At 41.6% G+C, this 22,902-nt stretch overlaps 1 protein-coding gene across 1 annotated transcript in view; it reads left to right on the plus strand.

The window, feature by feature from the left end:
- The window catches only part of SPON1 (spondin 1), a 282,486-nt gene that overhangs the window by 210,278 nt on the left and 49,306 nt on the right, over positions 1-22,902 (plus strand). The window contains exon 7 of the mRNA XM_081198312.1: positions 19,485-19,549. Coding sequence (XP_081054438.1) covers positions 19,485-19,549 — 65 coding nt within the window. The remainder of the gene's footprint in view (positions 1-19,484; positions 19,550-22,902) is intronic.

The following is a 22,902-nucleotide window of genomic DNA, read 5'->3' on the forward strand; positions in this document are numbered from 1 at the left end:
CACGGAGCAATGGATCCAAACTACAAGAAAGAAGATTCCACCTAAACATTAGGAAGAACTTCCTGACAGTAAGAGCTGTTCGACAGTGGAATTTGCTGCCAAGGAGTGTGGTGGAGTCTCCTACTTTGGAGGTCTTTAAGCAGAGGCTTGACAACCATATGTCAGGAGTGCTCTGATGGTGTTTCCTGCTTGGCAGGGGGTTGGACTCGATGGCCCTTGTGGTCTCTTCCAACTCTATGATTCTATGATTCTATGATTCTATGATTCTATGATCAGTGGATATAGCGAGTCGTTCTTGTCCCTCTTTTTTTAGTTACATTTAAATATTTGAAAAGTGACAACACGGTCCCACCCTCACACTCTAATCTCCTTTTCTTTTAGCTAAACAGACCAATTTCATTCATTCTGTCAAAATGGAATTCAATACGATTTATCATTTTCCTAGGTCTTTGTGGAAGCTTTTGCAGCTTGTCAACATCTTTATATAACTGTGATACCCAGAATAGAAGACAAAGTTTCAAAGGAGGCATTGCTAGTACTAAGCAGAACCCCAGTGTTAAGCCTGGGAACTAATATTTCTGTTAATACAACTGAAAATGCCCATTCTTTGTTGCCTCAATCTATCCTGGAGAATAAACTCAAGAAGAATATAGGTTTACTGTCTAAGCAAAATCCTGTGTTTTGTTTATGCGTTTTGTGTAACGAAAGCAGGGAACCTGTGACATGCTAAATGTTGTTGGGCTTGAAGTCCATCCATCCCAGCCAGCATGGCCATTGGTCAGCGATGGTGGGAGTTGCAGACCAACAGCAACTGCTGCACTACAGGTTCCACATCCCTGCTTTAAACATTAGTCAATTGAATGACTTTCAGGTTGCTCTAATATATACCCCTAGTGATGTTTAGAGCTAAAGTACAGCAGACTAGTGTTTGAACTGGCATGGCAGGAAGTATGCCTCTGTGGAAGGAAAGCATAGTGACTCACTTATAAACAGAGATGTTAGATAGTAGTAAAATATGGCCAGATTGTGTTCACTATCTACAACAACCTCTAAATCTAACTTAGAACCATGGCTCACAGAAGTCAGGGCAGGAGTTGGAGGACAGATTTTTTTGGTTGCTTCTCCCTCTCCCCATGAGAAAACCAATAGGAGGGAAGTTAACTATGACAGCTTCAGGCTGCTGTAGTTAAGGGGTACTGCTGGGCCACCTCTGAGATCCCTCTAGCACATCTTACTAGCAGCATTCCCATGCCCATGAGGCATTCCAAAGGTACGCTGGAGGTCTTCAGGGTGAACGAGCTGCCCTACTGTTGAAGAGGCACAAACATCTCAACCAGCCTTCAGCAGTGATTAAGATTTCTCTCTTTGACACTCCATTTTTTTTTAAATCCTTCCTTTAGATCAAGGGTAGTCAACATGCTGCCCTGCAGGTATTGATGGACTCCAACTCCCATCAACCCCAGCCATCATGGCAAAAGACCAGGAATGATGGAAGTTGTAGTCCAGCAGCATCAGGAGGTCACCATGCTGACTCTTCCTGGTTTAGTTACAGATCATTCTCCCACCATTGTTCCTTGCATTTGCTAAAATTGTTGCCTTTCCCCCCTTTGGTTATTAGAACTTTTCTGCTTACAGTAACTCCCAGTTTAACCGCAATCGGTCTTCCTCATTGTTTACACACAATTTCAGTTTTTCCCCCAATTATTCTTAAATCTTATTAACAAGATTTAATATTATCACTAGGAGCTGATTATGGAAATACTGAGTAAGATATGGGCTAATAATTAGTCCCTTCAGGACCCTGCTAGAAACATTTGTTTGTATTGATGTCTCAACATGAGCAATTACACTTTGAGGTGTTTAATTAGGTCAAGTTGACAGTCCACCCAAAACGTGAGCCCTGCTTTTTTTATTTTAACTAAGGTTTGGTTAGACACAGTGCAATATAGCGCTGAGTCACATTTCTTCATATAATCAAGCCGTAATTGCATTTCTCAAACCAGTAGTTAGTTTATTTGACATGACCTCTTTCGTAAGAAAAAAGTGCAGTGCAGGCTGGCGTAAATTCACTCATAATAGAGTTCTGTGAATATAGTCGTACCTTGGATCCTGAACGCCTTGAGAATCGAATGGTTTGGCTCCCGGACGCTGCAAACCCAGAAGTGAGTGTTCCGGTTTGCGAACATTGTTTGGAACCCAAACGTCCAACTGGGCTTCCACGGATTCCGATTGGCTGCAGGAGCTTCCGGAACTGCAGGAGCTTCCGGAACTTCCAGAATGGATTCCGTTCGACTTCCAAGGTACCACTGTACAGCACGAAGCAAACTAACTTGGCATTGCGGTGACACCCTCTTGTTTGTCCTTAGTGCTAAGTCATGTGAAGTGGTTCTCTGCATCCCGTTGGAGTATCAGCAGAAATAAGTTGGTGGAGTTACAGTTTGCTAGTCTGATAGGGATCAGCGGGTGTAGGGGTTAGCATGAAAGCATGCCATCCAGTGCTAAGCCTCAGATGGCTTCAAGCAACCTTCCCAACCTGTTGCTCTGCAGATGGTTTAGAGTATAATTCCCATCAACCTGGGCTAGCCAAAACATCTGGAGGGCACCAGATTGTGGAACAGTGGCTTAGAGCAGATTGTACCCACTTTCTCATACAATGCAAGAAGTAGGGGCAGGGACTGTATGACTGTAAGGGAGCGGGTTTCTCAACTAGCTGCCTGGCTCTGGACTACCAGGCATGCTGTGGAGCAATGTCACAACAAATGCCGTCAGACAGTCAAACATCTGTTTTGCAACATGCAGAGCAACTTTTGGAAAGACGTTATATCAGCATTGGTTAAGGATGGGGGAAATATTTGATTCAGTTTGCATTTGAGGGTGAACTTGCCTTATTCACACTTTCTTTCTTTTTTATAATAATTTTTATTAAGTTTTCCATTTTAACAATCCAATCAAATCACATTAAATATTCCAAATTATACAAATACTTAAAGTCCAAATATTTTGCTAAATTATAAATTTTTGTTGGGGCTTTCCATGCTTCAAGTTCAGTGGGGTCCAATCATCCTATGTTTCTACTGCCTTGAGTTTCCAATAGTCCCTTCTTTAAATCCTCCTGTTGTTATCCTTCCTTCTTTCATGGCCTCGGAGTTGTTTCCACAGGCGAGTTGAAGTGAACAATAATATACTTCTGTGTGTGCCTTATTCACACTTTCTGAAACAATACACAAAGCAAAGCACAGCCATCATTTGGTATATGCAGTTTTCTGAAATTTGCAGTGCATTGCTCCATCCAATTATACAAAAATGCATATACTGGAGTAAGGTGTACATACAAAGCCTATACCAGTGAAAATAGCATACAAAAATGCTTTCTGTTAGGGGAATTTGCTCTGCAGAAATGTGTCTATCAGGCAAAACAGCATGAGGACTTTAAAAATATATATCCAAACTTATGTGGAATGTGGGAGCTGAACTTAAGTTTGGGGAAAAAATGAGAAACTGATAAAAACCCAAACTGACAAATATATATGTTCACGTGGAGTAACATCATTAAAAAGGGAAGGAGTTTGTACTGTTTTTGTACTGTGAAAGGAGTTGCATCCTTACCGATAGCTGCTGTTGATGGTAACGTGTTAAAATGCATCCATTTTTCCATGGAAAAGCCCTGATTTCATTGCAAACCACAGTGACCTAAGAGCTTATCCCCCTCCATTTTTAATTCCTGTAATACTTTTTTAAGATAAAAAGAACTTCTTGAAAAAATAACATGCTCCTAACTTTAAATAATTGCTTTTATTCTGTATGATCATCTGATTGTGAACAGTGAAAGGAAATACAAAGGGGTTTATGAATTATTTTAAATTGGTTAGTACTCATCAGAACAAACCAAGATTCTGAATGGCCTTCATTGTGGTAAAATTCTTTTTAAAAATGTTGCCACAGGTATCATAATTGCAGCAGGTCTTTACAGTAAAAAGTAATGTTTAAAATATTATTTAAAAGTAAAGTTATGAATACATTTGGAACACAAAATTATTACATATGTCTATTTCATTGAAATAACTCTTTTGCCTTCAGAGTGTGACAGCAAGTTAAGATTTAAATTAACTTTAAATTAAAGCAGCTTTTATATATTGAGTATTATTCTTCAAATGAAGCAGAAATCTATATAATTGTCGTTTATAGAACTCTTCATTTTTATTATCTATTATCTTCTAGACTTTAGTTGCACATCCAGAAAATTACAATGTCATTACCGGATAGAAGTTGTGGAGGTTTTTTAATGGCATGGGAGGAGAAATTCTGTCATTTTAGATTTAAGAATGCAGAAATTATTCTGAGGAAAAATAGTTATAGACTCTATAAGACATTGTTTCAAGTTACTGAAGCAGATTTGAGCAGAGCTGCCAATGATTGTCCAAAGATCTTGTCAGGGACCCCAGCGTAGCCTACAGCTCCTCTGTCACACATATTGCTGAATTATCTCTGTTCTTCATGGCTAAGAGAAGCATATAGTGCATAAATGTATCTGCTATCCATGATGGGGCTCACCTTTTTGAATTATTGCCCTTTGGTGTATTTTTACTTCTTGTTTTGTGCTTGTGAAACAGTTGTAGCTTGGATTGTATTAGCCCGATGTTATCGTGGTACCGGAGGCCACAAGAAGACTGCAAGACATTCCATGGACCATGGAGGCGTCTCAGACAGATAATATGTCTTATTAAATATTTGAAATTTCCCATTCCTAAGTGAACAATAGCATTTAGGTCCACTGATGTAGTATTAAACATCCTGAATTGACAATTATGGGTTTGCTGGCAAAGCACCGAGCTAAGCTACATTTCCCATGTTCCATCCTCCATCCAGTCTTTCCATTCCTTAAGTTGTTTTGGTACAGTCTGAACACAGGAATTTCTGTCCAATGTATAAATTGAATGACTGTGAGGCCTCCCTTAATACCCAGCCAGGATTCCTCTCCAGAAGTCAAAGTGTCTGCCCACATCTAAAGTGCAGAACATCATGTTCTTGCTAAGTGTTATTTAGCAATGTAACATCCGATAACCTGAATGGCATCTAAAATTACTTTTTTGAAAGGAAAGCCCGAACTGCTATGTCCAGTCTTGGCAGCAAGTGTTCTCTTTGGGGCTTGACTTTATATTAGATTCCTAAAGAGTGAGCATAGGTGTGATATTCATCTACTAAAATGTTGTCTGGATCTTCATTTGAGAATATAAAGCTTTTGCAAGCAGGAGTCCACAGTCATAAGGAAAGGTTTTGAGGGAGACTTTTAGAAATTGTCAATTAACTGAAATTGACAAGTTCTCTCCTTAAATGCTGAGATTTCATTTATTTGGAAACTGCCATTAACTTGGTCATTAACAAAACAATAGGGCTCCTCCTATAAAATAAAATAATTAAAACTAAATCACTGTTGATGCCGAAGTGTATTTAAAATTAGCTGCAGTCAATAAGGCTGTATGGTTCCATTTCAGCAAACGTAAGGCCACATGGGGCCAATGAGGTTGGCTGATTTATAAGGGGAAGGAGAAAAATGTGCAGGACAAATCAGCAAAAAGAAAAGAATGGGAATTATGTCACTGAAGGCCTAATGGGGAGTAAAACACCACAAAAATGCTGAAAGATTTGAAAGTTTCCTCTGAGCCATGGGAACCAGTGGCAAAAGCTCAAATCTTCCCTTAAGAGTACTGGTCCAGCTTGATTAGGTAAAGGTAAAAGGTAAAGGAACTCTGGACAGTTAAATCCAGTCACATTCGACTATGGGGTACAGCACTAATCTCCACGGTCAGCTTTCCAGCATGACTAAACTGCTTCTGGTGCAACAGAGCACCATAATAGAAGCCAGAGTCCTGGTATGCTTTCAAACTGCTAGGTTGGCAGGAGTTTGGACAATGCAACAGGAGCTCACCCCGTAGTGCGGATTTGAACTGCTGACCTTGAGATCAGCAAGCTCAAGATGCTCAGTAGTTTAGACCATAGCACCACCCGTGTCCCTTCAGCTTGATCAGGTACCTTATCAAGATATCAGTTCGATTAGGTACCCTATCAAGATACTAAAATCCTGCCCTACAAAAGACTTGATCTGTAGCTGATTGTAGCAAGCAGAGAATTTCCACACTTAAGCCATATGGGATGAACTAAGTCTGAGAGGAGAATCCTTGTCTAAAGAGGATTAAACAGATTCATAGAGGATGTGACTATCCATGGCTATTAGCCATGATGGCTAATACAACCCCCAGGCTTGGAGTTAGTACCTTTCTGAATACTACTTGAGGGGAATCTTAAGTGGGGATCTTAAATCTTGTTTTCAGGTGTCCCATGCACATCTGGTTGACTACTGCGAAAGTATGATGCTGGGCATCAGAGTTCTTCTTCTGTTCTTTTGATGAGGAGCAGTGGAATGAGTTTGGCTCAGATAGTCTTCTAAGGCTATCTGTTAAATATTGTTTTCATGGGCTTTGCAGTTTGAAGGACTTTTATGTGGCTGAAAGCCAGCCCACATCTATCTGTGCCAACATCTGGATTAACCGTAAAACAACACAAATTGGGCACCAGTTTTAAAACATATTTTGGGGAGGTTGTGGAAGCAATGAACCACCTACCAGTAGCTGGAAACTGCAGGAGCAGAGTGCTGTTGCGCAAAGTCTGCTTTGCAGGTTTCCTATAGGTAGCTGGTTGGCCACTGTGGGAACAGGATTCTGGACTAGATGGACCACTGGCCTGATCCAGCAGGCTCTTTTTATGTTCTTAACATCAGTTGTTGCCTTTGGATGTTGCCATTTTTAGCTTAAGGACTAGGTTTAAATTATTATTATTCGCAAGTAGAAAATTGCAACTGTACATGTGGCAAGTTGATTCTTGAGAGTTAAAATCATTTGAGAGGTAGGGAATCCCCCAATCCATTAAAGCTCCAGTCAGTATACATATTCTACACTTTCTCCTTTCTACAGGTTTCTATAAGGTATAGACATTATGAAATAAATCAAAACTGAAAAAATGAATTAGGCTTAAAATACTGAATCTGAGGGAATGCAAGTGTATGAAAGTATTTTTAAAGTATGTGAGTACAAATGAAACAGTAATTTGTAAGATAGTGTCATCTTCCACAGTACATACGATTTTGTTTTGCACTTCCTTCGCTGCCCTGAGGTAGGAGTGTCACAAACAGAATTTCAACCTTTTAATGAAAAAAATAATTCTGCAGCCATGGAGACAGTCATGTATGCAATCTCTCAAATGACATCTAAGCTTGGGTGCCCTTATATTCCTATATTATTAACCAGAGTAGAGAGCACCAGAGAGAAAAAGAGACCCCCTCCCAGATGTAAAGGCATAAAAATATACACCTCCTGATCTCGGGAACTGTGAGCAAAGGAGAAGTCTCAACGTGTTGCTAAAGGGAAACAGTTAGGGAAAGGAGCCACATAAACACTACAAGAACTCTGACAGCATTAGTAGAGAGAGGGACTGGGTATAGAAACTGAGGCCCTGTTCCTACATTCACAAGGGCTATAGCTCAGTGGTGGAGGATTTGCTTAGAGTGCAGAAGGTCCCCAATTCAGCCCCTGGCATCTCCAGGTAGTGTTGAGAGGGGCCTTGGAGAGCCTCTGCCTATCACTGTAGACATTATTGAACTAGACAGACCAATCAACTGACTTGGTCTGTTGACCAACTGACTTTGGTCAACCTAAAGCTGCAAGAGACCGAATAGTATGCCGGGGGGTGAGGGGAGGCAAGTCCATCCCACCCACTGTGCAAGTAACCTTTGCGAGAGTCTCAGCATGAGCATTCAGTCTCACAGAGACGCTGCCCATTGGATGGGTCACCAGTCCTCCAGTCTCTCATGATTCTTCACCATTAGCCATGTTGGCTGAGGGTTATGGGGGCTGGGGTAAAAAAAAAACATTTGAAGCACACCAGGCTAGACAAGACCAGTTTAGCAGATCAAAAATGGGGAAATAAGTCAAATGAGTGGGGCCTCCAAGCAATTGCCTATTTTTACGGGGAGCCCAGAGAATAGGGGGTGGGGGTGGGCTGCTTCTCTACTATGGTATTTCAAGGCCAGATGGATACCTTCTGTACTGATCTTCTCATTTCACAGGTGGACAGCACAAACCACCTGCTGATACAAGTGATGGCATTACCAGCCTCCTAACAAAGTGGGTCTCACCAAGAAGGGATGGGCAAGCACAGGGAGCTTGGCTTCCACACACCTTGCCCCTCCTCTCTCCCTCTCAGTAAGCACTAGCAACTTGCTGTGTCAGGAAGCAGGAGAGTGTCCCACCCCAGCTGTTTCACCAGCCTCCTCTGGATATTACTGATACTTTTGTTGTCAGGTGCTGTGAGAACACTGTGCATGCATCTTGGGCACTGAAGTGCAGTATTCTCTTCTTCCTTGGCCATCAAAGACTGTTATGTCGTCAGCCCTGTTTAGGGAAATTTTCAAGGTTTGATGTTTTGTCGTGTTTTTAATATTCTGTTGGGAGCCACCCAGAGTGGACGGGGTATAAATAAATTTATTATTATTATTATTATTATTATTATTATTATTATTATTATTATTATTATTATTATCATCATCATCATCATTATTATTATTATTATTATTATTATTATTATTATTATTATTAATATGCAGCTTTCAGCTTCAAGTGTTTTGCTGAGGAGCAATAGCAGAAGATGGCTATTTTGATCTGCTTTTGGGCCTCCCAAGTGGCAGCTGGTTGACTATTTGAAGAAATGCGAAGCTGGATTAGATAGAGCTTTGGTCGGATCCAGCCGGACCCTTCTTATGTTGTTCTTAGAGGTATTCTGCATTCATGGCAGAGCTCAACCAAGTGTGGAAATCTTTTCTCATACATTAACACCTGCACAACTTAAGATTCACAGAACTCAATACAGCCATGCGTAACAGGTTACCAGGGGCTTGATAAAGCTTTCATTGCATTTTGGGATTGCAAAAATTGGAAGCTAAGTGATGAAGCACCTGATAGATGATAGTAACATGACTGATGGGATTTTGTTGTTGTTGTTGTTAAGATCTGGTGAAACAGAAGTTGTGCACTGGTTATGCAGATCAGTTTTTTTCCAAACTCAACATCATCTGAAGTCTCTTTGACTTTGACACGTTTGATGAGATGTGTTAAATGTTACAATCTGTTTACTTGACAGCTCTTTGTTGTTCTTGCTCCATGCTGTCATTAAAAGTATTGATTAAATCACGCAGGTATAAACGCAGACTAAAAGGCTGTGCATGCCCTTGCAAAATTTACTGATCAGAAAGAACAATATAATATATGCAGAACGAGCAGCCTTCTTTTCCACTTGGTATACGCCAGATAAACCACTTTTTGCTTGTTCCTGTAAGTAGCCACAACTGGGAAATAAAGTACACGTCAAAACTTATTGCAAACATTTTATGGTGCTTCCTGCTCCTGCAATGAATAATGGTGGTGAGCTCATTTCAGTGTAGTAGAATAAATGCTTCCCTTTACAGTGTAACACTACTACATGCATCTTTAAATTCAGAGCCCTCATGAAATAATGAAATAAATGCTGTGCTCAGCAATTGTGTCCTGTCGCTCCGTTCCCCCTTCTTCCCACTTTTGGGAAAATGTTTAGGGTATTGTTGACCCTACTGAGATCTTGGATTAGCACCATGGAGTGGTGAACATAACAAAAGACATTTTCAGTCACTAATAAAGGTAAAGGTAAAGGTACCCCTGCCCATACGGGCCAGTCGTGTCCGACTCTAGGGTTGCGCGCTCATCTCGCTCAAGAGGCTGCGAGCCGGCGCCGTCCAAAGACACTTCCGGGTCACGTGGCCAGCGTGACAAAGCTGCAGCTGGTGAGCCAGCACCAATGCAGCACACGGAAACGCCGTTTACCTTCCCGCTATAAAGCGGTACCTATTTATCTACTTGCACTTAGGGGTGCTTTCGAACTGCTAGGTGGGCAGGAGCTAGGACCGAACGGCGAGAGCTCACCCCGCCGTGGGGATTCAAACCGCCGACCTTACAATCAGCAAGTCCTAGGCACTGAGGTTTTACCCACAGCGCCACCCGCGTCCCTCTAATAGCTTCATCTTAAAGCCAGCTTCTAATGCTCGGTCCCAGCTCCTGCCAACCTAGCAGTTTGAAAGCACGCCAAAAAGTGCAAGTAGATAAATGGGTACTTCAGTGGGAAGGTAAACTGCATTTCCGTGCTCTGCTCTGGTTTCAGTATTCCATTGCACCAGAAGCGTCTTAGTCATGCTGGCCACATGACCCGGAAAAACTGTCTGCGGACAAACGCCGGCTGCCTCGGCCTGTAAAACGAGATGAGCGCTGCAACCCCAGACTCGTCTACAACTGGACTAAACTGTCAGGGGTCCTTTTTCAATGGTCATTTTTGAGCTACCACTAGGCGTTTTCCCCACTCTCATTGTTTTGGAATTGTCCTTTGAATTCTTCCTATGTAGAATAGATCCACCAGTTGCTGTTGTTGTTTATTAGACTAATAGAAATTACAATAAATACACATTCCATGTCTGGCTTACAACAAATTATTAAAAATACAATATAGAATAACAATATAAAACCAACAATAGAGGACAGCAAAAATAACCAAAAACCCTTCATTGTATACTGGCAACACAAAATAGTCCACAGCCCAGATTTAAAACACAGTTTTCAAGTCTAGCTATATAAAATGATGGCATATTATGCATGTGTAAACCTATTCTGGGAGATGCTGGCACTTACCGATACATGACAATGGGGACAAAATTGTATAATTTGGTGACAGGAACTGAACGTTGTTGTTGTTTGTTTGTTAAATTTGTATACTGCCCTATACCTGTAGATCTCAGGGTGGCTTGCAACATAAAATTACAATATAGAAAACACAAAATATATAGAAAAATAAGACTAGAAACAAACCAATGACCCACCTTTCTGCAGCACATGTAAAAAGGGTTTGTTGTTGTTGTTGTTGCTGAGTCATTTAGTCGTGTCCGACTCTTCGTGATCCCATGGACCAGAGCACGCCAAGCACTTCTGTCTTCCACTGCCTCCCGCAGTTTGGTCAAACTCATGCTGGTAGCTTCGAGAACACTATCCAACCATCTCGTGCTCTCCTCCTTGTGCCCTCCATCTTTCCCAACATCAGTGTAAAAGGGTATTGGATGTCAATTGGCCAAAGGCCTGGTTAAAGAGGAACATTTTTTCCTGGTGCCTAAAGGTGTATAATGAAGCCACCAGTCAAGCCTCCACAAACAGGGAGCCACTTCAGAAAAGGCCCATTTTCATGTTGTCACCCTCCAGACCTCTTATGGAAGAGGCACATGAAGGAGGGCCTCAGAGGATGATCTCAGGGTCTGAGTAGGTTCATATGAAGAGAGATGTATTGCTCAAAGGCAGGGCAGTGTGATATAGCTTGTTTGAGGCATTTTGATTGATTGATTGATTGATTGATTGATTGATGTCCACCCCACTCTTAGACATTCTTGCATCAATGGACATCCTTTTAATAATAGATTATGAAAATTAAGACAGAATTTAGTTGTTTGCCAAAGACACTTTTTTGGTTTTGAGACATACTGTGAATGCAAACTGCTTCTCACTAGGCCACTTAACTCTTGGGATTTTCTTGTAAATCTCAGTATTCACTGGAACTTTAGCAATTGCTATTAAATATAAATTAGCTTTGACACCCCCAAACCTTAATTAAACTCTATAAATCTATAACATAATAATAATAATAATAATAATAATAATAATAATATGCCGTCAGAACTCCCCCCCCCCACCATACTATCCTCAGATCTGTTCCACGAGGTTGAGGGAACCCCCAGAAGGGGTAAAGTCCCATTGTGCAATGAGAAATCCTTGCACTGCTTGAAGCAGTGACTTAATGTTATGTCAAATACAACCCTCAATAGCCATCTTCAAATATTTAAAGAAATGTCTCACAGAAGATGGAATGGACTTGTTCTCTGAAAATTGCAGAAAGGCAGATTTCAGGTGTACATTAAGATAAATTTCTTAATGGCATGGGCTGTCCAGTAGTGGAAAATAGTGCCTCTGGAGGTGGTGGGCTCTGAAGGTACTTAAGGAGAGGATGTGCAGCTGTCTGTCAGGGATAATGTATTCTGCATTACATATGCTGCAACAAGGAGGGGCTGGGGCTGGGGCTGGATGGTCTTCAGGGTCCCTTCCCATTCTTTATGTCTCACATATGAAATATTTGCAGGGAAAACTATCTCTTTGGGGGAGAAATTGTGTGTTTGTCGAGACTTCAATGCTAACAAGTTTACAATGAATTGTATTATAATAGCTGAATATTGCTTGTGTGTGTGTTTAAAAAAAACATGCTCCTTTGGGAAATTTACTTAATAGCTCAGATTGTTCTTATTTAGTTCTTTAATTTTTGTAAATGGATGTTCCATGGAGTTTCTTCTAGTTGAAATTTTAAAGCATGGTGTTTATGATTCAGAGAATTGAAATAGTTGCAATTACCTGTGCACAGCAGCTGATGCCCATTTAGAATATTTATGCTGTAAATGCCGGCTTGAAAATAACACTCTTAAGCTGATTTGTCACAAAAGCTTTGAAAGCCTGGAGAATGGCCACCTGCTCACAGAATGTAGAACAGTAAACTGGTATTAATTAAAGTGGTTGGATTTCAATGCAGTTCGTGTTTCCACCAGTAGCAGGGCTTCGAATGTTGTGGCTCCTTTAAGGCCACCTGAGATAAGACAGTTCCCCAACAATCTACTCTTTCAGAAGTATGCATCAGACATTTTTATCTACCCAAAACGGTTCTGAATTCCCAGCAACTGTATTCGGAGTTAGGGAAGTAAGAAGGCACCATTTTCTGTTCTGCCCTGTATTAGTCACACATAACACGGCTTCTGTTCTGCTGTAGTTAGTCTTCTGCCACAAAGTACATTATTTGCCTCACTTTCCACTGTAGCATAAATACATTACTTACATATTTTACATAATGAATTACATAAATGACATTATCACTACATTATGCTACTCCATTCATTTCAGTGCTAAGGAAATGCAATACAATGGTATCTCAGGTTAAGAACTTACTTCGTTCTGGAAGTACGTTCTTAACCTGAAACTGTTCTTATCCTGAGGTACCACTTTAGCTAATGGGGCCTCCCGCTGCCACTGCGCCACCGCACCGCGATTTCTGTTCTCATCCTGAAGCAAAGTTCTTAACCCGAGGTACTATTTCTGGGTTAGCGGAGTCTGTAACCTGAAGCGTCTGTAACCTGAAGCGTCTGTAACCCAAGGTACCACTGTACAAGTGAGGAGGGAGGGGGAAGTAATCAACGAGCTTAGCACTTCAGCTGTGTTTCTTTGAAGGTTGTATACACATTAGACATTTTGCATTCCTATGGTGTGCTTTTTTTATTGTGTTAGACAGTTGCATATGCCATTACCCCCAGAGGTAATGTGGTTTCACAATTCCCAGGGTGATTTAACAATCAATCCCTTCTCCCAGGGAACTCAACCAGTGAGCTTGACATCAATACCAGTAAAGGTTCTAGAACATATTATTAAACAGTTGGTCTGTGAGCACTTAGAATAGGATGCTGTGATTGCTAAAACCCAGCATGGGTTCCTGAAAAGTTAGTCATGCCAGACAAATCTCATTTTTTTGAGCTACAAGATTGCTGAATCAGGGGGATACAACAGTGGAACAGACTCTCACAAGAGGTGGTGGACTCTCCTTCCTTGGAGGTTTTTAAGGAGAGGTTGGATAGCCATCTGTCATGTATGATCTAGCTGAGATTTCTGCATTGCAGGGTGTTGATGGCACTCAGAATCCCTTCCAACTCTACAATTCTAGGATTCTGGAAACCGTAGCTCTGTGAGAGGACTAGGTGTCTCCTAACCACTCCCAGAACCCTTAGCAAACTACAAGTCATGCTTTAAATGTATGCTGTGGATGTGGCCTAAATGCTTCTTTAAAAATACTAATCAGATATTAATCCCCACCACCACATGCACACACACACCTTCTCGGTGTTCCTGAATCAAAGCATTTCTTATACTTGTCATACAGGCATTAGGACACTGTTTACTGAGTCCACACGCCTTTAAAAAAAGAGTCAGAAATAGATTTAAGGGGCTTTGGTATCTTCGATGAGATGAAAAAGTAGTTTATGTAGTGTCTGTCAGGGGAAAATTGATTCCCTATTTATAGGGGAAAGAAATGCAAAAACTTGTACGTTCGAAATGATTGAGTTGCTGAGGAGGTAATTCCATCTCTGTCCATAGACGTCACTATATAACTATTGATTTCAGTCCAAGCACGTCTATAATCTTCATTTATGATGAAGGGTGCTTTTTCAAGTGCCACCATTTTCCAAATGTCAGGTTATAAGAGCATCCCCATTCTGCCTGAGGAAATCATTGTCATATAAATAAAGTTGTATGGAGAGTCAAATGGGCAAAAACCAGCCTATGTAAACTTTCTAATAGAAAGGTACTTGCAGCTGTTTGTGAAAGATTGGAATTGGGCCAGTGTCACATGCATAGAGGGCAAGATTGCAATCCACATCCTATCAGAGCTAAAAACAAAAACAAAACAAGCAGAAGGCCCACATGATGTGTCTCTGCATGATTTCAGATTTCAGGTGGGGGATTGAAATCATGTCAAGGCCAGTTGTGGAGGGGGGGGTCCGCTCCGGGTGCCATCTCTGAGGGGAGTGACAAGAAGGCATCCCGCCACTGAAAGTGGAGAACCTTGCTGCTGTGAGTGGAGGATCCCTCCGCCGCCGCTGCAGCCATGAGCGAAGGATCCCACTGCCATCCGTACGGCGCTAGAGCAGCGGTATCAGTGCCGCGCGTGCGACGTACATAGTGGTGCCGCACATGCGCCGCCGGGTGGTTTGCCCTGCCCCTTGACACCCCACACAGGATTTCGGAGAGCCTTCCTTCGCCCCTGGTCAAGGCCCCACATAAAATGCTCCCTAGAGCATGATAGGTGAAAAACTAGCCTACAGTTTTGCTTCTTGATGTACTGATTTTGTAGCTGATGAGACTATTTTATATGGTGAAGCAGTAAGATCTTTGTGTATCCACTCCATGTTGTCTGGAATAGTACAGCGCAGGAACAGGGTCATCACGTGTGGTTTCAATAGAAATCAAATATTTGCAACGAAACTAAGGGAACTGGACATCATCTAGTTCAGTGTATGGTAATGTTCATACAGCAGTAGTCAAAATTCACATTATTTATTTTTAAACACCATACGACAAAGAGCAGAATAAACCATTCAAAGTTTTGTTGAGAAACCTTAGGGCAGGAGAAGCCAAAGACAAGCAACAAAACACCCTGCCCCCTCTCCCCCCCCCACTCCACTAGGGACTAGGGGAGAAATTAGATTCACTTCTTCATTTAGGGTTTCTGAAATTATATGCAAACCAAAGCACAGCCACCCTTCAAAATTCACACTTCTCTGCTCTCAGTTCTCTACTGCAGGCTTGTCCAACTTCCAAGAGACTGCGATCTACTCCCACTATAAAATAACCTGGTGGTGATATCTACCCACTTGATTGACCAAGTTGTTCAGCTTTTTTTTTTTTTTGAAGGGAGGTGGGAGGGGTCCCACGATCTGCTGCGATCTACCACAGGCATCCTGCGATCTACCAGTAGATCACAATCTACCTGTTGGTCATCCCTGCTCTACTGCAGATACTGGGGTAAAGATGCATATGTTGTAGGTAATAACATACAGAAATGGATTCTATGAGGGTAAAGTGCTCTACAAAAATGTATATATTAGGCAAAATTGCACACAAACACATGCATATTAGGAGAAATTTGGACTAAAAAAATATTCACAGACTGATGCGGAAATGTGGAGAACTGTACTTGGAAGAGAGAGCAATCAAGAAAACCCAAAATGGACAGATCCATCCGCCCCTAACCTCCACACACATTCCTCCTCTTCCTTAGCTGGCTGAGCACTAGTGACTAGACAAGTGGCAGCATGTTTGGAAATGAGTTTTTCGCCCTTCCCACCCAACTGCTGCCTTGGCGCACTGGTGTGCTGAAACACAATGTATCCACACACTCAGGCCTGGTGATCCTTGGAAATGGAGTCCTTTTGAGGTCTACAGCAGTGGCATTGCATGAGTCACTTGGTCCATTGTGCACACTGACACATCCTATGTCAGGCAGCCCTTAAGCCCAGGATGCCAGGTGAGATGCTCAAGAGCATTCCTCTCTCTCGGCCTGCCACTGCAGCTCCACAAATCCCTGCCAGACTTGTGAGGAAGCTGGATAAAGAGGCGACTGGCAGCCTTACAAGGGAGGTGGGGAAGGCATTTGGGGAGTCATTGATTGGCATGGAGGGTGCTTTGAAAAACGCAGGCTGCTGCACATGCTTTTAGTTGGGAATTAAAAGATCACATTTTGTTTGAGCTGGATCCTCTGAGCGTGGCACAGAAGACGAACTTCTCCCGCATCCCTACTGCTTGGCCACTGATGATGCAGGGCCACAACCAGAAGAAATCTTTTTCACATATTTACCAGCTCATGGGGCCTTCTGTGCCATATTCTGCACCTAGTATTTTGCTTCGAGGTGAACGGAGGCTTTGTCTGGTGCCAGAAGAAAAAGAGCTCACTGCACCGAAACAGGGGACTGGGCTGGCTTCTTACATATGAGCTGCCATCTGTTGTTTTCACCATCATGTAATGCTTACTAAACAACACGGTACCTGCTATACTTTTTATATATGCTGGAAGCCGCCCAAGGAGGCTGGGGCAACCCAGTCAGATGGGCAGAGTACAAGTAAATTATTATTATTATTATTATTATTATTATTATTATTATTATTATTATTAACTTGCTTTGCATATGTGAACTGTTCACTTGATCAGGCAAAAGGCTTTTTGAAGCAACTTTTTGATAACTATGATATTCTCTCATTGATATAATTAGCCTTCTGAATCTACAGAGCCAGATTTTCAACAGAATAGGATAAAATGCTGTATCATCATTGATTTTGGATGCCCAAATTCCCCCCTCTCCCCATCTCTTCATTTTAACTCTCCTCAGCTGGGAACATGTTCAGCCTGCCTTAATGAAAGCAGCATATTAACTCGGCATCAAAAATTAATTATTTCAAGCTGGTGTCTTAGGATGAGTAGAGCAAATCCCAAACACCAGGAGGAGCCAGAGAAGTTTCACAGGCTTTTAGCGCCGCACGTTCGCTCTCCCTCCTTCTTGGCGAGGGAGAGAGAGAGAGAGGAAAGTAATGACAATAGCAAAAGCGGCCTGCGCAAAATTGATTTCCCTAAACTGGGGCATATGTGGATTAGAGCTAGCCTGAGGTAGCAGAGTCATTTCTGTCAAGCAGGGGATGGCAAGATTATCACTAACCTGAAAGGACAGCTCAGTAGGCGCTGCCAATTACATGTAATGTATGGTGTGTGGGTTTTTCCTTTAATTGGGGAATCGCTTAAAAAAAAAGACAACAGAGAAATCATAGGAATGAGTAGTGAACATCATATCCCCTACAACAATCTATGGGAGAGAGTTCTGCAGGAGACTGTGGGTAGGGAGAGGAACTTGATAGATATTTCTTTGTACACCAAAGCCTCATTAAAACTGATCCCCTGGTTTTGTTTTGAGGTTTATTACACAACACACAATTTCAGAATTGCTGTATCAGGAGTTCTTATAAGCTTCAAAGAAGTGGGGGGTGGGGGGCACCTTTATTCACTCCTCAGCCCCACACAGGTGCGATATATTCTCATTGCTTTTATGAGGTTGAGTCAGCTGACAAGGAATGAGGATAAAATCGCTCTCTTTTCTTCTATTTAAGAAAAGCAGCAACGTGTCTTTTATTGATTATGTTTTCATAGAAATGGTCCCTTGGAATATAGAAAGCATCCTTCATGCCGTTTCCAGTTCTCTTGGCAAAAATAATAATATTGGCATATGAGTTTGAAAGCCCTGAAACTGATCATTGTGTAGAATCCCCCTGTGCTCTCTCTCTCACACATACACACTTCCACAATATAGCTTTATTCTCTACTGCCCCTGACTAAGCTGGTGTGCACAGAGCAATATATTTTGTTAATCAAGGGTAACAGTTACTCCAACGTTTGGGCTCTAAAGGTATAGGGCATGGGAGACCCAGGTTGAAACCTCCACTTAGCCATCAAGCTCACTGGAGTCACTACCTCAGCCTAACTTACCTCACAGGATTGTTGTGAGGAAGACGAATGGGGGGGGGGGACGGGACCATATATACAATTTTCAGGTCACATATAAATAAACACAAATGTTATATGTTATCTATGCAAATATACTGTATACAACAGACCACGTGGCATTTTCCCTATTTACCAAACTGATTCACTGTTATATAGTGTGGCAGATCCCCTAAAGAGACGTGTGGCAGGAGCCAAAATGGTGGACAGGCTTATAAAATACTTGCAGAATTATACCTTGTTTGTACAGCGCCTCTTTGCACACTTCTGGTTACATGGTAAACCAATGGGACAGGAAAACAGAGAGAGCAGAACAGTAGTTCCTTTCTGTGAATGCCCTCATTTTACACGAGGCTGGTTTATTTGCGAAGAAAAGAATTGTTGTTTAGAGAAGGGTAACATTAACCTGTATCCTCATTATTAAGTCATGTAAAATGGCCCAGTTTCTTCCATTCTTGAAACAGGTACCTGAGTTTCCCTGTCATGCACACCCACAACCCTCTGATAGCTTCATTTTTTTTTTACTTCTTTATTTTTAAGACATGAGGAACAGGCAACAGAGCAATGACAAGGGCTGCCCTGCAGCCTTTATATCCTGTGTTGATTGTACTCTGTTCTGGGTTATCCTTTGGAGTTCATGGGCTAAGATGGGGAACCTGTGGCCCACCAGGACTCCAACTCTCATCAGTCCCAGCCAGCATGACCAATGGTCAGGGATGAAGTGAATTAAAATCCAGCAACATCTGGAGAGCCTCAGGTTCCCTGTCCCTCACATAAGCTTTTAAACAATGTCAGCACCACCTACATGTAGAAAACGCAATGATGGGGAAGAGAAAGACTTCCTTTTGGGTTGAACCCATGAACAGAATCCAGCAGGAAGTCTGGAACCTGCTCATGGAAAGACCATCCTTGGGGGAAGCTGTAAAGTTACACAGAGTGCCAATGCTAATGTAATTTTCCCATGAGTATCTGCCTACTGCAGGATCCATTCAAAAAGTTACCCTCGCAAGTAATGAACATTATGTCAGAATCATCCCTCTGTGTCACACAAAGGAGGAAATGCACTCCCAGAATAGGAAATGCAATGATGAGCTATAGCTGCCTTCGCAGGAATTATGAGGAGCAATTTGAATTCAAGTGCCTTTTCCGCCGGTTACAAATCACTGCAGAGTGTTATTCACCATAATGCTGTCCAAACATCATTTTATTTATTGATGTTTATTGCTTCTCTTTTGCAGAGTGATGAGGTTTTGACTGTCATCAAAGCAAAAGCACAATGGCCTGCCTGGCAACCGCTAAACATGTAAGTAGGCAGGGAATTAAACCTCCCAAAAGATTTCCTTCTCCGCTGTCCTCTGACAGAATGCTCTGAATGTCTTGCCTTCCACCAAAGTTTATCTCTTCCAAAGAGCAACAGAAAAAATCCGGTTGATTAATGAGTTTCTTTTTTTATACCATTATGTCTCTTTCCATTTATCTCTCTAACAAGGGTGTGTGTGTGTGTGTGTGTGTGTGTGTGTGTGTGTGTGTTTGAAGGAGGTGAGTACTAGATTAGGAGTTTGTTTTACTTACCAGGCACTATATTTGTTTTACTTACCAGGCACACTTACCAGGCACTATATTTGAATCTTCTTGTGCTCTCCCTGTTCTGAGCAGTGAGGATATAGCTGCACTATAGACTAATACGCCAGTCATATGCATGCTTACTTTGAAGCAAGTCCAAGTGAATTCAATGGAACATGTTCCCATATAAATGTGTAGAGAATTGCATCCATAAAATAGGTTAACAAAGGCAGCCTTTGTCTATTTTAAAACAAAAACATAGGCAGCCTTGGGAAATCCAAATCTGTGAAGATTGTGGAATCTCCAACAGGAAATTACTGGTTTCCTTAAAAAGCTAAAATTCCCAATTTGTGGTGGGGGTGGGGTCCAAGTTAATTTGTGACATAACAGATTGCGTTTAAATGCAAGCTTGTGTTTTAGAATATTACCGATTCTGGAGGAATAATAATAATAGACTCTGACAACATCACAAAAAGCAATAGAGCAATAAACATCCGCCAATTGCCCCATCAGCTCTCCACATCAAAGATTCCCCTGGCTCTTTTGTTTCTGTGCCTACTTCAGAACCATTGGATCTAACTCTCTGAAGCTTCCTTGGGTGGCTGAGTGAGTGGAGAACTATTCTTTCGGATATGGAACAAAACTTTGGTCAATTCAAACATGAACACAGCTTTAATTAATGAACATATGAAATAGTCATACTGTGCCTTAGTGTGCAACCCTCTCTTCTTTTTTCCCTAGTCTTCATTTTCTGAAAAAGCCACCCCCTTTTGAAATATCAAACACACTTTCCAGAGTATAACCCTAGAAAGGACACTACAGGGTTAGGCCCCCTTCTTACATGACTGGCACATTTCCTAATGTACTAATCTTCTAGCATATTTTCATCTCCTTCCTTTCGTCACGAAATATGTTGCTTTATTCCACATCCTTCCTCTAGTCTCATGAGATTTGTTTGGCTGTGTCTTTTGTGCAGTTTTCTTTTCCAAACTGGCACATTTCTAATGCTTTTTCATCAACACACACAACAATTCAAGGCTTATGCTTGATTTGGTCAGCTGTGGGGCATGTGTACTTTGGCATGCATGCTTCCAAGGCTTTTGCCTAAACTGTACAGCATTCCCCCCCCCACACACACACACACAAACACACACCTTAAATTGTTCTGTGGACCAGTGGAAAATTGCCTTTTCTAAGCTTGTCATTCCAATGTTTTTCTAAAACAGCATTTTTAAAAATAATAATAATAATGGAAAATCCAATCACAACCCCTCTGGTCTTATTTACTAGGATGTTTTAGCAGTGAATAATTTTAAAAGAATGCATCTCTAACCTTTTACTCACACACCTATTTAAACATTTCCTAAGCGTATTAGCTCATTCTTATGCTTTTGACACCCTTGATGTTTATAGAATTACTTACTTCAATTGCCATGTAATTACATTTCCTATCAGTGCAAACAATGTCCAACAAGAAATGATCCAAATTTTAGTCATTTAAAATTTTATACCAAGTTTTACTCACTACAGTCAGGACATATCTACATATTGCTCATTTTGGGAATTGGATGCCCTCACAAAGCAGATCTTATCTCTGACAGTCCTCACACACAGAGGGCCTTCAGAACCGCAACTGCAAATCCACAGGGGCTCAACCTGCTTTGAGTACAACCAGCTTTCTGTTTTGGCAAAATGTAGATGCCCATCTCATGACAGTAGTACCCTGTAGTACCCAAGTGGCTATATGTTGTGTCTGGAAAGTGTCCTATTCCTCCCCCTTGTTTATGTCTAGATTAGTTAATCCCTTTCAAAATGTCTGCTCAGGACTAAATTTCCAAATGTGGTTGTTAAGAATGGGAAAGGGAAAGGTTGCTGGAGGAGAATTTCAAAGGCTGTGCAAAATGTGCATGCTCTAATCCTTCTTAAATCTACAAAACTCTGGGTTATCTTTCTATATGTACCCATTGGCCCTGATCCAGACATTTACACAAGAAGAGCAAGCTGCTGTAGTTTTGGGTAAACACAGCTTAGTGCACAAGGTTGACTTAGGAGATTCCATATAAGGAAAGGCATGGAGTTACTAGGGTTGTTTAAAGTACCTCCAATTTGGTTCAGGGCCCAATTTGGTGATCTTGATTAGGTCTCAATCTGACCAGAACTAAACCAAAAACTCTTGCCTGCATTGACTCCTCCCCCTCCCTCCAATGCATGTTTATGTCATGGAATTCTACTCAAAATTGATCCAGAGCAGATTCCAGCGTATAGTTAGCAGAGTAAAAACTTAAACACATTTCAGGATTCCCAAAAAATAGACCAGAGGCAATTAATATTTCATCCAGCAGAACTTTACTGCTACTGAAGGCAAATGAGCATAGTGGTTACAAATCCAATACATTCAGGTTTGGCACTGTCCATAAGAAATCCAGTTGCAGCAGACTTAACTTAAACTTACAATAACTTATAATAAGTCTAAACCTAACACTAAGAATACTATGTACAGAATATCACACCAGAAGGAAAATAGATTGAAAGTGAAACCCAGGCTCCTTCTGGCCTCTTATTATAGTCGGCATGACCTTGAAGAAGAGATAACAGAACCAGTTTAAGCCAGTTGTACTCAGCTTCTCTGAAGGAATAACCCAGACATCATGAACCTTCTGCTTGTTTCTTTCACACAGAGAAGCTTCCAGAACCCTCTTGAATTAATTAGAATAGGAAAGATCTCTACACATCAGACCAATACTTTCTTCACTAAGAAATGAAACTGACAGTTAAATCCAGGTCTAAACTTGTGGTTGGCAGCAAGGAGAAGGTGGAAGAAGGAGACTTCAGAGACTGGCAGAGACTTTCACCAGTATCGTTTTCTTCTCCCCTTCTCTCCTTGCCTCTTGACCACATCCCTTTTTGACAGCCACAGAGCTCTCTAGACAGACCCAACCAAGAATGATCCAGGGCTGCCTTGACCTAGTCTGGACAAATCCCAGATCTACTCAGATCAGTTGGAATGCAGGATTTGTCTTGACCAGATGTGCAGACCTATTCATTAACCTATTTCCATGTGTGGTCTTATTTCCCCACTCCTGTACAATAGGC

The sequence above is a fragment of the Podarcis bocagei genome (genome assembly GCF_964188305.1).
Source record: "Podarcis bocagei genome assembly, chromosome: 1".
NCBI classification, from domain to species: domain Eukaryota; kingdom Metazoa; phylum Chordata; class Lepidosauria; order Squamata; family Lacertidae; genus Podarcis; species Podarcis bocagei.